The 13,114-nt window shown below is 51.0% G+C and overlaps 1 protein-coding gene across 1 annotated transcript; it reads left to right on the top strand.

Moving 5' to 3' along the window:
* Positions 1-3,003: 3,003 nt before the first annotated feature.
* Positions 3,004-4,092, top strand: LOC133282146 (olfactory receptor 14C36-like). The gene has a single exon (XM_061478221.1). It carries the CDS (start codon positions 3,115-3,117, stop codon positions 4,090-4,092), a length of 978 nt encoding a protein of 325 aa, XP_061334205.1. The 5' UTR covers positions 3,004-3,114.
* The last annotated feature ends 9,022 nt before the right edge of the window (positions 4,093-13,114 follow it).

The following is a 13,114-nucleotide window of genomic DNA, read 5'->3' as shown; positions in this document are numbered from 1 at the left end:
CTTGAGTTGCCTGGCCTTGTCTTGCCTTGCCATTTCTTCCCTTGCCCTGTCTTGCCTTGCCATTTCTTGCCTTGCCTTGCCTTGCCATTTCTTGCCTTGCCTTGCCTTGCCTTCCCTAGCCTTGCATTGTTTTCCCTTGCTTTGCCTTCCTTTGTCTTGCATTGCCTTGCCTTGCCTGGCCTTGCTTGACACAGATCTCTTGCTGTGTCATGTGCACTTGCCAGTTACTGAGGAAAGTATCCATGGGCTGGGAAAGGAAACAGCACAGGAGGGAATTTTTAGTTAATTGTTGCTCTTCCTGGTAAAACCTGTGGGGCTCTAGCATCTTGTTCCATATTTTCCGTGGTCACTGGAATGGGTTTCATTATTAAAAAAAGTATTTCATTTTCTACTTCCCTGTGTTCCAGGAGAAACAGCAACAAGGGCCTCCCCTTGTGCCACAGCTTGTGACACTGTGCAAGACGTGACGAGAAAAACAGATGGGCTGGTACCTGTGGAGAAGCCTGTGGGCTGTAGAGCTTCATCAGGGACAAGGACAGGTTTCTGTGTAAGCACTGACTCAGTTCAGCCCAGCTGTGCTGTAGTGAAGAGCAGCACCCCTCGCTGCCCTGTGTGGAGTCGGGGCTGGGGTGCGTGCTCCCCACCCCTTCTCTCCTGCCTCCTTTGTCTGCAGTGAAACAGAAACTCTGTTCTCTGAAGAAATTCTTTCCTGTGAGGGTGGTGAGACACTGGAACGTGTTTCGCAGAAAAGTCCCCATGCCTCTTGTGAAACTGTTTAGAAAGAATGCTGAAAGAATCACTTCCACAGATACCAGCAAAAGTGACTTTAATGTGAATTTCTAAAAGCAGGATTCCTCAGGATTTGGTGGCGAGGCCCCACTCCACCATCTACAAAAAGAGATTGTGTCAGACTCGGCAAGGATTTATCCAGGACTGGATTCAAGTGATTTATACAGCATTGAACTGAAATCATGTGTATAGAAACTGCAGACAGAAAGGAATAAGGGAGACACTCTTGTTGAGTCGCAAGGTTCAAATTGGATCTCTTTGCTTTCTAAGCTCCCTCTCCGAGAGCAGTCTGCGTGCAGCTGGATTCCAACTTAGTCTCAGGCCTGGTATTCATCTAAAGGATCACAAATGCCAGCTAGCAGCAGTTTGCATTTGTAAACTCAATCACAGGATTTCTATCAGCACTTGATCACTGAAGCTAATATACACGCACCTGCAATTAAATATCCAGCCTAACACAACACACTGAGATGGAGCTAGATGGCTGTGCACAGATCTAGATGCATCCCTATGCTAAAGCTGCCCTTGGCGCAGTGAAAAGTATAAATGGACAGGTTTCTGCATCAACGTAACTTGTTCAGCTGATTTCTATGCTCTAATGTATAGCAGAATGTTTAACAACAAACAGAATAGGATATAAATTAGAGAAATTAAGGTGGGATGTAAAATTCAACTTTAAAGCCCCAGTTGCTGTTGGTGAACATCCAAGCAGGGTATCCTACCAGAGATGTTCTCATGCTCAGTGTGTGGACTTCCCAGAGATAGGTTAATGGTTGGATTCGATGTTCTCAAAGGGCCATTTTCAAATTAATTGATTGATTGTAGGAAACAAAGATTTTTAGCCTTAAATCTTTGTATCATCAGGCTGTTTCCCATGGCGTTTCCCTGGAGCCCCAGGGAGCCCTGGAAGGAGCCCAGTGGGGCAGAGGCAGAGCCACCTTGGGCTGGGCCTCTGCTGCTGAGCTGGGACCAAGGGGAGACCTGTGAGACACAGGGAGCTTAAAGGCACTTGGCAGTGGAGGATGCTGAGGAGGAGGAGGAGGAACCTTCTGAAGGAGAAACCTTCCCAGCCCTGTTTGTGGTAAGGCACTGGGTGCAGCGCAATGCAGCTGCAGTCTCTCTCTGTGTAGATAAGGAGGAGGATGTGCTGCAGAGCAGGGCTTCCCCCTGCACCATGCGAGGGGCAGGACAAGGCAGGTCCCTTGTGCCGGGGCTGGCTGCAGGGTGTGAATGTGGGCGTGCAGCCAGGGGTGCCCAGCGCTGCCCTTGCAGCAGGGTCCCTGCAGCCCAAAGGCTGTGTGCAGGGGCAGGGACTCTGCTGCCTGCAGGGTCAGCACTCGGCCTGCCCGGGAGCTCACCATGGAGCTCGGAGGGGGAGAGGGGAGCTGAGGGGAAGGGAACAGCCCCTGGCAGGGAAGGGAAGTGCTGGGTGGGTGACGCTGCTCCAATCTGCCTTCAATCTGAGCACTTCTTCAGAGGGTCCCTCTGAAAGACACTGAGGCATCATTTACCTGATAGGGAAGGATGCTGAGCTTTGATGTTTTTCCCTCTTGGTGGGCAGGTTGGGCAGTGGGAGCTGGGAATTTACTTCTCTGCTTTGGGGGAGGCACCGAGAGTCTTGTGAGGCCTTGTGTGAGCTGCTCCTGAGCCCCTGCACAGGCAGGGGTGTGCAGGGCAGAGCTGAGCACACAGCCCATGGCATGGGCTCTGGGAGCACTGAGAGGGAGCAGAGGTGGGCACAGAGCAGCAGCTCCTGGCAGGGACAGCTCCAGGCAGCAGAGATATGGATGGGCAGGGAGTGGGTTGAAAGTGCAGCCCAGCCCTGGGGAGGGTGCATTCAGGCAGCTCTCTTGGGGTCTGCCACTGGAGGTGGCTGCTGGCCGTGCTCTGCTGCCCACAGCCCTTTGCTTCTCAATGTGAGAGCTCTGTGGTCTGCCCTTTGAAATCGGGCGCCCCTGGTCTCAGCACAGGACAGATATTTCTTGGGCATTTAAGATCAATGTGTGTGAAGGCATCTTACAGGCAGTGCAAGTTTAAGCAGAGGGCAAATGGGAAAGCAGTGATGGAGGCTGAAGCTCTCTAGGCTATGTACTAAGCTGCAAAGAACTGAGACTTTTTGCCTGATGCAATGCTCTTCTGATTGTATGCATGAAGAAAGCCCAGCAGTATAATGCCATCACTGGAGATGACACTGAGCTTCTCCTGTCCTCCTATAATGTGCTCAGAGTCATGTGTAAACTGAACTTCTGTATCTGACATCCCTCCTGTCCTAACCTGTCACTGCCTTTTTCTCCTCTGACGGTGCCCCATGCCCAGAGGCAGCAGATGTCCAACGGCAGCTCCATCACCCACTTCCTCCTCCTGCCATTCGCAGCCACGCGGGAGCTGCAGCTCTGCCACTTCTGGCTCTTCCTGGGCATCTCCCTGGCTGTGCTCCTGGGCAACGGCCTCATCATCACCAGCACAGCCTGCGACCAGCGCCTCCACACCCCCATGTACTTCTTCCTCCTCAACCTCTCCCTGCTGTCCCTGGGCTGCATCTCCACCACTGTCCCCAAATCCATGGCCAATTCCCTCTGGGACACCAGGGCCATCTCCTACACAGGCTGTGCTGCACAGCTGTTTTTCTTTCTCTTTTTTCTCATCGCTGAGTATTCTCTCCTTGCTGTCATGTCCTATGACCGCTACGTGGCCATCTGCAAGCCCCTGCACTATGGGACCCTCCTGGGCAGCAGAGCTTGTGTCCACATGGCAGCAGCTGCCTGGGGCACTGGCTTTCTCACTGCTCTGCTGCACACGGCCAATACATTTTCACTGCCCTTCTGCCGAGGCAATGCTGTGGAGCAGTTCTTCTGTGAAATCCCCCAGATCCTCAAGCTCTCCTGCTCACACTCCTACCTCAGGGAAGTTGGGCTTCTTGTGGTTGGTGCCCTGATTGCTGTTGGCTGTTTTGTTTTCATTGTGGGGTCCTATGTGCAGATCTTCAGGGCTGTACTGAGGATGCCCTCTGAGCAGGGACGCCACAAAGCCTTTTCCACGTGCCTCCCTCACCTGGCCGTGCTTTCCCTCTTTGTCAACACTGCTGTCTTTGCCTACCTGAAGCCCCCCTCCATCTCCTCCCCATCCCTGGACCTGGTGGTGTCTGTGCTGTACTCAGTGGTGCCTCCAGCAGTGAACCCCCTCATCTACAGCCTGAGGAACCAGGAGCTGAAAGATGCTGTGAGGAAGCTGGTGACCAGATGTGTTTCAGCAGATACACGCTGCTTGCTTTACCCTGGAAAGGGCTTCCAGTGTAGCTCATGACAGGCCGTGCCTGTCTTTGCTGCTTTACATTTGTTTTCCTATTTCAATTTGTGATGATGTTGTGTTCATAGAAATGCCAGTTTTCATGTCCTAATTAATTTGCCACTCGTGCTGTGTGACCCACAGACTTTGTGTCACTCTGGTCTCTGATTGTATTTAAGGGAAATAAATGATCCTGCAGCAACTTCTTCTCTGTGATACGTCCTCACATGTCAGGAATGAAGGGGAATGAAAGCAGCTTTCTGGCTGCTCCAGCTGTGGGATGGCTGCTCTGTGCCTGCAGCAGGAAGAGCTCTGGGGGAGCCCAAGTGCCGGAGCTGTTGTGCTGGTGTGGGAAGATGGGATGGCATGGGGGGGGGGGGTGCAGAGCTCTCAGGGTGTCCTGGGCAGGGGAGCAGGAGACACAGGGGTCCCTACAGGGAACTCCCCTGCGATGGCACAGGCTGGGGCTGCCTGGCTGAGAACAGCCCATGGGAAAGGTCTGGGTGGGCAGGAGCTGGACAGGAGGCAGCAAGGGAGGACAGCAGCATCGTGGGCTGTATGAGCAGGAGCACGGCAGGAGAACAAGTGAAGGGATGATCTGGAATCCTCCATCCAGGTTTTTCAGATCCCCAGTTCAGGAGTGGGTTTATCAGTGGGCGCTCAGGACAGGCAGAGATAGGAACACGGTGCCTGTGGGGAGAGTCGGGGGGAGCTGGGCTTCTCCAGCCTGGAGAAGGGAAGGCTGATGGGGACCTGAGATCTTGGGAAGGGAAGGCTGATGGGGACTGGCTGCCTGTAGCGGCAAGGAGGACATGGGGAATACAGAGCCAGGCTCCTCACCATGGTGCCTGGTGGGAGGACAAAAGGCAGTGGGGGACAGTGACAGAGGAGAGGTTCAGGCAGGACAGAAGGATACCTTGTGTCCATAGGCTCGGTCAAGTGCTGCATCAGGTCACCCAGAGAGGCTGTGCAGTCTCTGGCCTTGGGAATTTCCAGCTCAGCCTGAATCAAGCCTTGAACCACTTGCTCTGACCCTGTTCCTGGTGGGTTCGACTTGAGACCTCCTGGAGTCCCTTCCAACCCCTTTTCACTTCTGATCCTACAATGATGGGCTTATGAAGGGTCACAAAGATGCTCTAAGGGCTGGAGCACGCCTCCAATGGAAACAGGCTGAGAGATGTTGGTCTTCAGCCGGGAGAAGAAAAGGTTCCAGGGAGACATCTTAGCAACCTTCCCGTGTCTAAGCAGCGCCTACAAAGAATCTGGAGAGGAGCTTTTTATGAGGCTGTGCAGTGACAGGACAAGGGGGAATGACTTTAAGCTGAAAAAAGGGAGATTTAGCTTGGACATTCAGATGAAGTTGTTCCCTTTGAGAGCGGTGCGACACTGGCACAGGGTGCCCAGAGAAGCTGTGTCTGCCCCATCCCTGGCAGTGTTCAAGGCCAGGTTGAATGGGAGTCAGCTTTGCTCTGAAGCAATGCTTTGTCCACCTCTGATGTTCACAAGGGATGACAGATGAAATCCAACTTCATTGTAAGGTTCACTACTTGTACTCATGACTCAAGTGAGTCTGGGCTGCACAAGAGAGGCTCAGCATGGCCTTTGAGTCATTTGGACTGTGTTATTTATTTACTGGCATAGCGCTGCTGAGGTGGGTTTTGTTTTTTTTTTTCTGGGGGGGTCTGGCTATAAAACATTCTTTGTATGACAGAAAGTCAGAACAATATTGACACAGGGAGAAGTTCTCAGCTCCTTGTAGCTTAGTGCAGAGAAGGAGGGCTGCAGTGTCCATCAGTCCTTTCCCATTTGCCCTGTGCTTACAACACTTGTATATGATGCCTTCACACACAAACTGATCTTAAGACCCCCCCCAAACACCTGTCCTGTGCTGAAAGCAGGGGAGAACGGTTTCAAAGAGAAGATCACGGAGCTCTTATGGAGAGAAGCAAAGGGCTGTGGGCAGCAGAGCACGGCCAGCAGCCACCTCCAGTGCCAGACCCCAAGAGAGCTGCCTGAACGCACCCTCCCCAGGGCTGGGCTGCACTTTCCCCCCACTCCCTGCCCATCCATATCTCTGCTGCCTGGAGCTGTCCCTGCCAGGAGCTGCTGCTCTGTGCCCAGCTCTGCTCCCTCTCAGTGCTCCCAGAGCCCATGCCATGGGCTGTGTGCTCAGCTCTGCCCTGCACACCCCTCCTGGAAGCAGGGCTCTACCCAAGGGCATCTCTGCCTCTGCAGGAACCTCACACCTGGCACTCAATGGATCCATCAATGGTGAATGGAGAAACATGTTCACCCCCTGAGGAAAGCCTTGAGAGCTTCTTAGCTCTTCAGTTACTTACTGGTGGCAATGAGCAGTGTGTAGAGAGGTGAGAGAGGGTGGAGGGAAGTCAGCAAGAAGCAAGGTGATGGTTCAGGGCTTTAACAAATCCTTACAAGCAGCACAGAGCCCAGCAATGGGGAGCAGTTGGTGTCTGTAGGTGGAGGAGGAGTAGGTGTTCCTGGAGTGTGGCTGCAGGCCCTGGACAGACCAGAGGCTATCTGAGAACTTTCCCTCATGGGAACATGCCTCCGCCTGGCACATGGGGAATGCCCACGGCTGGGGGTGCCTGAATGCTGCTCATCATGCCCCATGAGCCCACCTTCCTGTCTCCCTCTCCTGCACTACCCAAACTTGCCTGGAATGCAGGATCCATCCCTGAGCCTGGGGAATGCAGGAACCTCCTGCAGTGAGGGGTCGCTGCTGCAGGGGAGGTGCAAAGCTTCTGTGAGACACTTGTGAGTGCGGGCAGAGAGTGGGGTGTGCGCAGCAGAGAGGGTGCTACAGGCAGGAAGCTGACCCAGATGAGGTGCCCTGTCCCCAGAGCATGGGGTACCTTGCACCCAAGGACACCACCTTTCCTTTTGGCTCTTGCCAAGAAGTTCTCAATCCAGACCATTGTGTTTTCCCACTGCTCTCCCATGGTGCTTAGTTCTCTATACCGATGGCATCACCCATTCCTCTAGAAGCCTCCTTTAGATCAGCTTGCTGAGGGATATTCAATGCATCTCTTGAATTGACACTATACTAGCAGCCTACAAGTAGGTGAAATGTGGTGCAGAGATGATGGAGGTTTTCTTGCAGGCAGGAAGCGAAGGAAACCTCTACAAAGTGCAGCTTGGAAGGTTCAGATTTGAAGTTAGGAAAGAGAAATATCTCTCAAGAGGTGGACTTGTGGGGCAAGAGGTCTCCCAGAGGAAGTCTGTCTCAGCCCATGGCTTTGTGTTTCAAGGAACAGACAGCCATGGGTGCAGAGATGGGACTGAAGGTACAGAAATGCCAGGTGAGAGCTAGGTGGGAAAGCAAGATGGGGGTCAACAGCCTGAAGGGAAAGAAGTGCAGGCATGGGCCAGTGAAGGACAGCCTGCAGCAGAGATGGCTGAGGATTCTGGCATGTCTGGAAGGCCCAAAAGAACAAAAGACCTCTGTGCCCTGGGCTATGGCATTTGCCTCTTTCATCAAGACCTATAAGGAGACCTTTCCTTCTCAGGATTTCAGGCTCTTCCCTAAGGGCTGCAGTCAGGGCTTGGCCTTCTCACCATCAAACACCTGCACTTTGCCTTTGTCTCCCTGTAATCACAGCCTCCAGTTACTTGCTTTAACGAGTCCCTGGGGAGGCTTTGCCAGTAACAGCCCTCAGTGGGGCCCATTAATGCTGAAGGCACTTGGGGCTTTGTTTCTGACTTGGACTTCTTGAGAGGTTTCCTCAGCACCTGAGGTTCATGGACTCAGCCCAAATACACCATGGGGCTCATTAGAACCTTTGGGTTTTGTCTTTTGGATTGCACAGCACATTGGAGGTTTCTGAGTGCAGGAAGATTGCAAAGAACAACTGATAAAAGTTCTTGTCAAGTGTTTGTTTTCATACTTTCAAGTTTAGAAATTTCTGTGCCTTCTGGAATGCCCGGCACAGGGATCACAAGAACCTGCCAGGGCCCTGCCGCCTTCTGCAATGCCTGGTGAGCTTCCGCGATCCTTGCCGGAGCCAGGAAGTTCCCCTTGTGCTCAGCTCCCAGAGACAGCACCAGCAGCTGCAGTGCCCAGGGGCTGCTCCTGCCCTGACACCTTCTCAGCACCTCTGACACCAGCAGCTCCTGCACACAGAAGGTTCCTGCTTTGCCCCCAGCACCTCTGCAGGCAGAACTGAGCTCCAAGCACATGAACAAGGCCAGTGCCTCCTCCTCACCCATCCATCCCCTGGTCCTACAGCTGGGATGGCACCAGCACAGCTCCTGACAGCTTCTCCTCCCTTCCCAGCACGCACCCACAATGTGTTTCAAACCAACACTAAAACAGGATTGCAAAGTCAAAGAACACGGACCTGGATGCGCAGGGCAGCCACGGCAGATGCAGCCTCCCGAGGGAAGAGTCTGGTTACTGTAGGGCTCTGGCTCCTTAAATGGCCCACGCTCACCGTGGGGGCCCCATCACAATGGGCGTCTCCACTGCTACCGCCACAGCTTTGTGATGGCTGGAGAGTATGGAACTGTCTGGGGACAGGTGAGCAGCCAACAGAGAGTTTGTGGGTCAGGGTTAAAGGGAATATAGCTCTGGGAGACATTACTGTGGGGATCTGTTACAGACCGCCTGATCAAGGAGAACCTGTGGATGAAGCACTCCATAGACAGATAGGAACAGCCTCACGCTCACAGGCCCTTGTTCTCATGGGTGACTTCAACCACCCTGACATCTGTTGGGAGGACGGTACGGCCCGGCACAAGCAATCCAGGAGGTTCCTCGATTGTGTAGAAGACAACTTCCTTCTGCAAGTAATAGAGGAGCCGACAAGGAGAGGTGCCATGCTTGACCTCGTGCTCACCAAAAGGGAAGGGCTCATTGGAAATGTGACACTCCAGGGCAGCCTTGGATGCAGCAATCATGAGATGCTCAGATTTGAGATCCACAGGACAGTGAGCAGTGAGAAGAGCGTGCAGCAAGCTCACTGCTCTGGACTTCAAAAGAGCAGACTTTGGCCTCTTCAGGAACCTGCTTAGGAAGGTTCCATGGGATCCAGCCCTAGAGGGCAGGGGGGCCCAAGACTCTTGGTTGATATTCAAGGATCACCTGCTGCAAGCTCAGGAGTGTTGCATCCCAGCCAGAGGGAAGTGCAGCAGGAGGGCCAGGAGACCTCCTTGTTTCAATAAGGAGCTCCTGAGGAAAATTCAATTGAAAAAAGAGGCTTATAATAAGTGGAAGCAAGGACAGGTGGCATGGGAAGAGTACAGGGATATTGTTCGAGAAGCTAGGGACCAGGTTAGGAAAGCTAAGGCCCAGTTAAAATTAAACTTGGCTAGGGGTATTAAGGAAAACAGGAAGGGATCCTACGAGTACATAGCAAATAAAAAACAGACAAGGGAGAACGTAGGGTCCCTCAGGAAGCTCTTGGGAAAACTAGCAACATAGGACTTGGAGAAGGCTGAGGTTCTGAAGGCCTTCTTTGCCTCAGTCTTCACTGGCAAAGGCTCTGACCGCACCACCCAAGTCTTGGAAGGCAGATGCAGGGACTGTGAGAATGAAGACCTTGCACCCACTGTAGGAGAGGATCTGCTTCGAGACCATATTAAAAATCTGAATGTGCACATGTCCATGGGTACCGATGTAATCCATCTGTGGGTCCTGAAGGAGCTGGCAAATGAAGTTGCGAAGCCGCTGGCCATCATATTTGAGAAATCCTGGCAGTCAGGTGAAGTTCCCAATGACTGGAAAAAGGGAAATATAACCCCCATTTTCAAGAAGGGGAAAATGAATGACCTAGGGAATTACCGACCAGTCAGTCTCACCTCTGTGCCTGGCAAAATCTTGGAGCAGATTCTCCTGGAAGGCATGCTAAGACACATGAAAATCAACAAGGTGCTTGGTGACATCCAGCATGTCTTCGCTGAGGGGAAATCCTGCCTGACCAATTTGGTGGCCTTCTGTGATGGGGCTACAGAACTGATGGACAGGGGTAGAGCAGTTGATGTCGTCTTGTGTAAAGTGTTCGACACTGTCCCACATGACATCCTTGTCTCTAAACTGGAGAGACATCAATTTGATGGATGGACCACTCGGTGGATAAAGAACTGGCTGGATGGACACACACAAAGGGTTGTGGTCAGTGGCTCAAAGTCCAGCTGGAGACCAGTAATGAGTGTTGTCTCTCAGGGATCGGTGTTGGGACCGGTCTTGTTCAACATCTTCATCGCTGACATGGACAGTGGGATTGAGTGCGCCCTCAGCAAGTTTGCCGATGACACCAAGCTGTGTGGTTCGGGTTATACGCTGGAAGGAAGGAATGCCATCCAGAGAGACCTTTACAAGCTTGTGAGGTGGGCTGATGCCAACCTCATGGAGTTTAACCATGCCAAGTGCGAGGTCCTACACCTGGGTCAGAGCAATTCCAGGCACAGCTACAGGTTGGGCAGAGAAGAGATTCAGAGCAGCCCTGTGGAGAAGGACTTGGGGGTGCTGGTTGATGAGAAAATGAACATGAGGTGGCTTCAGTGTGCGCTTGCAGCCCAGAAAGTCAACCGTATCCTGGGCTGCATCCAAAGGAGCGTGACCAGCAGGTCGAAGGAGGTGATCCTACCCCTCTATGCTTGTGCCCCTCTGCTCTTGTGAGACTTCACCTGGAGTACTGTGTTCAGTTCTGCTGTCCTCGACATAAAAAGGACATGGAACTGTTGGAACAAGTCCAGAGAAGGGCCACGAGGATGGTCAGGGGACTGGAGCACCTCCGTATGAAGTTAGGCTGAGAAAGTTGGGGCTGTTAAGCCTGGAGAAGAGAAGGCTGCGTGGAGACCTCAGAGCAGCCTTCCAGTATCTGAACGGGGGGCTAAAAGCATGCTGGGTAGGGACTCTTCTTTAGGGAGTGTAGTGATAGGACAAGGGGTAACGGGTTCAAACTTACAGGGGAAGTTTAGATTGGACATAAGGAGGAAATTCTTTCCTGTGAGGGTGGTGAGGCACTGGAATGGGTTGCCCAGGGAGGTTGTGAATGCTCCATCCCTGACAGTGTTCAAGGCCAGGTTGGATGAGGCCTTGCGTGATATTGTTTAGTGTGAGGTGTCCCTGCCCACGGCAGGGGCGCTGGAACTAGATGATCTTAAGGTCCTTTCCAACCCTAGCGATTCTATGATTCTGTGTTTCTATGAGGATTTGTCCCAGTGGCTGTGAAGCCTCCACCCATGGGCATGTTCAGAAGCTGCCTGAATGAGGCCAGGAGCAACCTGATGTGACCATGACTAGTCACTGATGTGACTATGAACAGCAGGCCATAGTTATTGGTCACAAAGGACATCTAGGAGGTCTCTGTTCCTATGACTGGTAAATTATACACATAAACATATATGTATATGTCTGTATATATATAAAAACACAATATTAAATGCATCCTAAACTATATATTTATATATAGCACAGTATATTCTTGTGTTAAATGTCAACACCAACACACACGATACTGATTTTGCTTGCCTCAGTTTTGTTGGGGTCTCAGTGATTCATAGGGTGGGGAGGGCCCAGCTGCTATGGGCTTTTCCCAGGAAGGATGGAAACCCAAGATCTAAATGGATGAACTGATGTTTTAATGCAGTTATGGAGCAATGGGATATCGTGCGTGAGCCAAGTGAGTGAAATGCAAATTCTACAACAGGTCTGTGTTTGGAACCAGGCTGCTGAGTTAAATCACAGTCAAACTGGGCTTTGCCACCTCTATTCAGGCAGCTGTAGAGCTTCACCCTTTCATTTTCCTCCTCAAGTTCTGCCTTTCTCAAAGCCTTTAAGAGAAGCTCTAAGGAGTTTTCTAATTTATACCCACAGTGGTTTGTTAAAAACAAAGGCAAGAATGTTATCAGTAGAGCTTGCTGCAGGAGAGTTGCATTTTGGTTTGAGGCAATGGGGATTAAAGAAACACAAAGCAAACATGGAAACACACCAGGACCCTGAAACAACTGGATAATCGAAGGTAATGAAAAAACCCAACCAAAAGTCTTTATTTCCTATGCAAGAAGTCATTCCTGGAACAAACTGCAGCTCCCCCATATCTTGGTTGATATAAAATCGCAATGCCACCAGGGAAAACAAGTCACCACAGGGTTTCCCCACACACCCAAAACTTCCCTATTTCTTTAGCAGCTCATCACTCAAAGGTGTGAGATGTCCCTGATCCAACTGTGTTAACAAGCTCCTCTGGGAATGGATTTGGAGCTGATGGGCTGATAGGAAGGAGAAGGCTTGGCTGAGTCCTGGATGGGGATTTTCCACCTGTGGTCACCTGAGCTGTGGCATCTCCAGTGGGAAAAACACTCTTTAATCCAGGGGAAAATAACCCAAACAGGGATCTGACCCTGGCCAGCACTAAGAAATAAGTCTTTATTCTTTTTTTAAACTTTATTCTTTATTTATATTCTTTATCCTTTGTATTTTATTTTTTATTATAGATATATTTATTATATATATTATATAAATATTCTTATTCTTTATTCTTATTCTTTGTTCCTACTGTTTACTAAAGTTACCAGCCTGACGCTCTTACTGTTGCCAGCAGGACATGACAGTACCTACATATGCCTGCTCTTTAGATGCCCATTTCCACTTCAAAGCTGCATTTCATCTACTTCTGAACAAAATCCACTCCTTTTCCCATGTGATTTTTGTTCCTTCTTGGTACCATTGCTCTCTGTGGTCACCTCCAAGAGGTGCAAAATGGTCACAGGAGTCCCTTTAGGTATCAAAAGGCAGAAGATTTGAATAACCGTCTAGAAAATCATCGATCAGGATTTCTTATACAACACCACCATCTAATGGACGTTGCTGGAATAGTCACTCCTTTCATTTAAGATAAAACCACCTTTTTCTTACGTGCTGGGAAGCTTTGGGTAGCCAAGTGGCTTGTTCTCAGAAAACTGAGAAATAATAGATAAATAAACTAAGACCATCATGTTGCCTCTACAGTTGGCTGATCCTATGTAGACAGTTTATTTTCTGACCCTGTTAAGGCAATGTCAGATGGTTTAACAGCTT

Source organism: Pezoporus flaviventris, unplaced genomic scaffold, assembly GCF_033815535.1.
Source record: "Pezoporus flaviventris isolate CSIRO_AGI_PZ_B2104156 unplaced genomic scaffold, CSIRO_AGI_Pfla_v1 ptg000116l, whole genome shotgun sequence".
Classification (NCBI taxonomy): Eukaryota; Metazoa; Chordata; class Aves; order Psittaciformes; family Psittacidae; genus Pezoporus; species Pezoporus flaviventris.
This window is presented reverse-complemented; position numbering and strand designations above follow the sequence as displayed.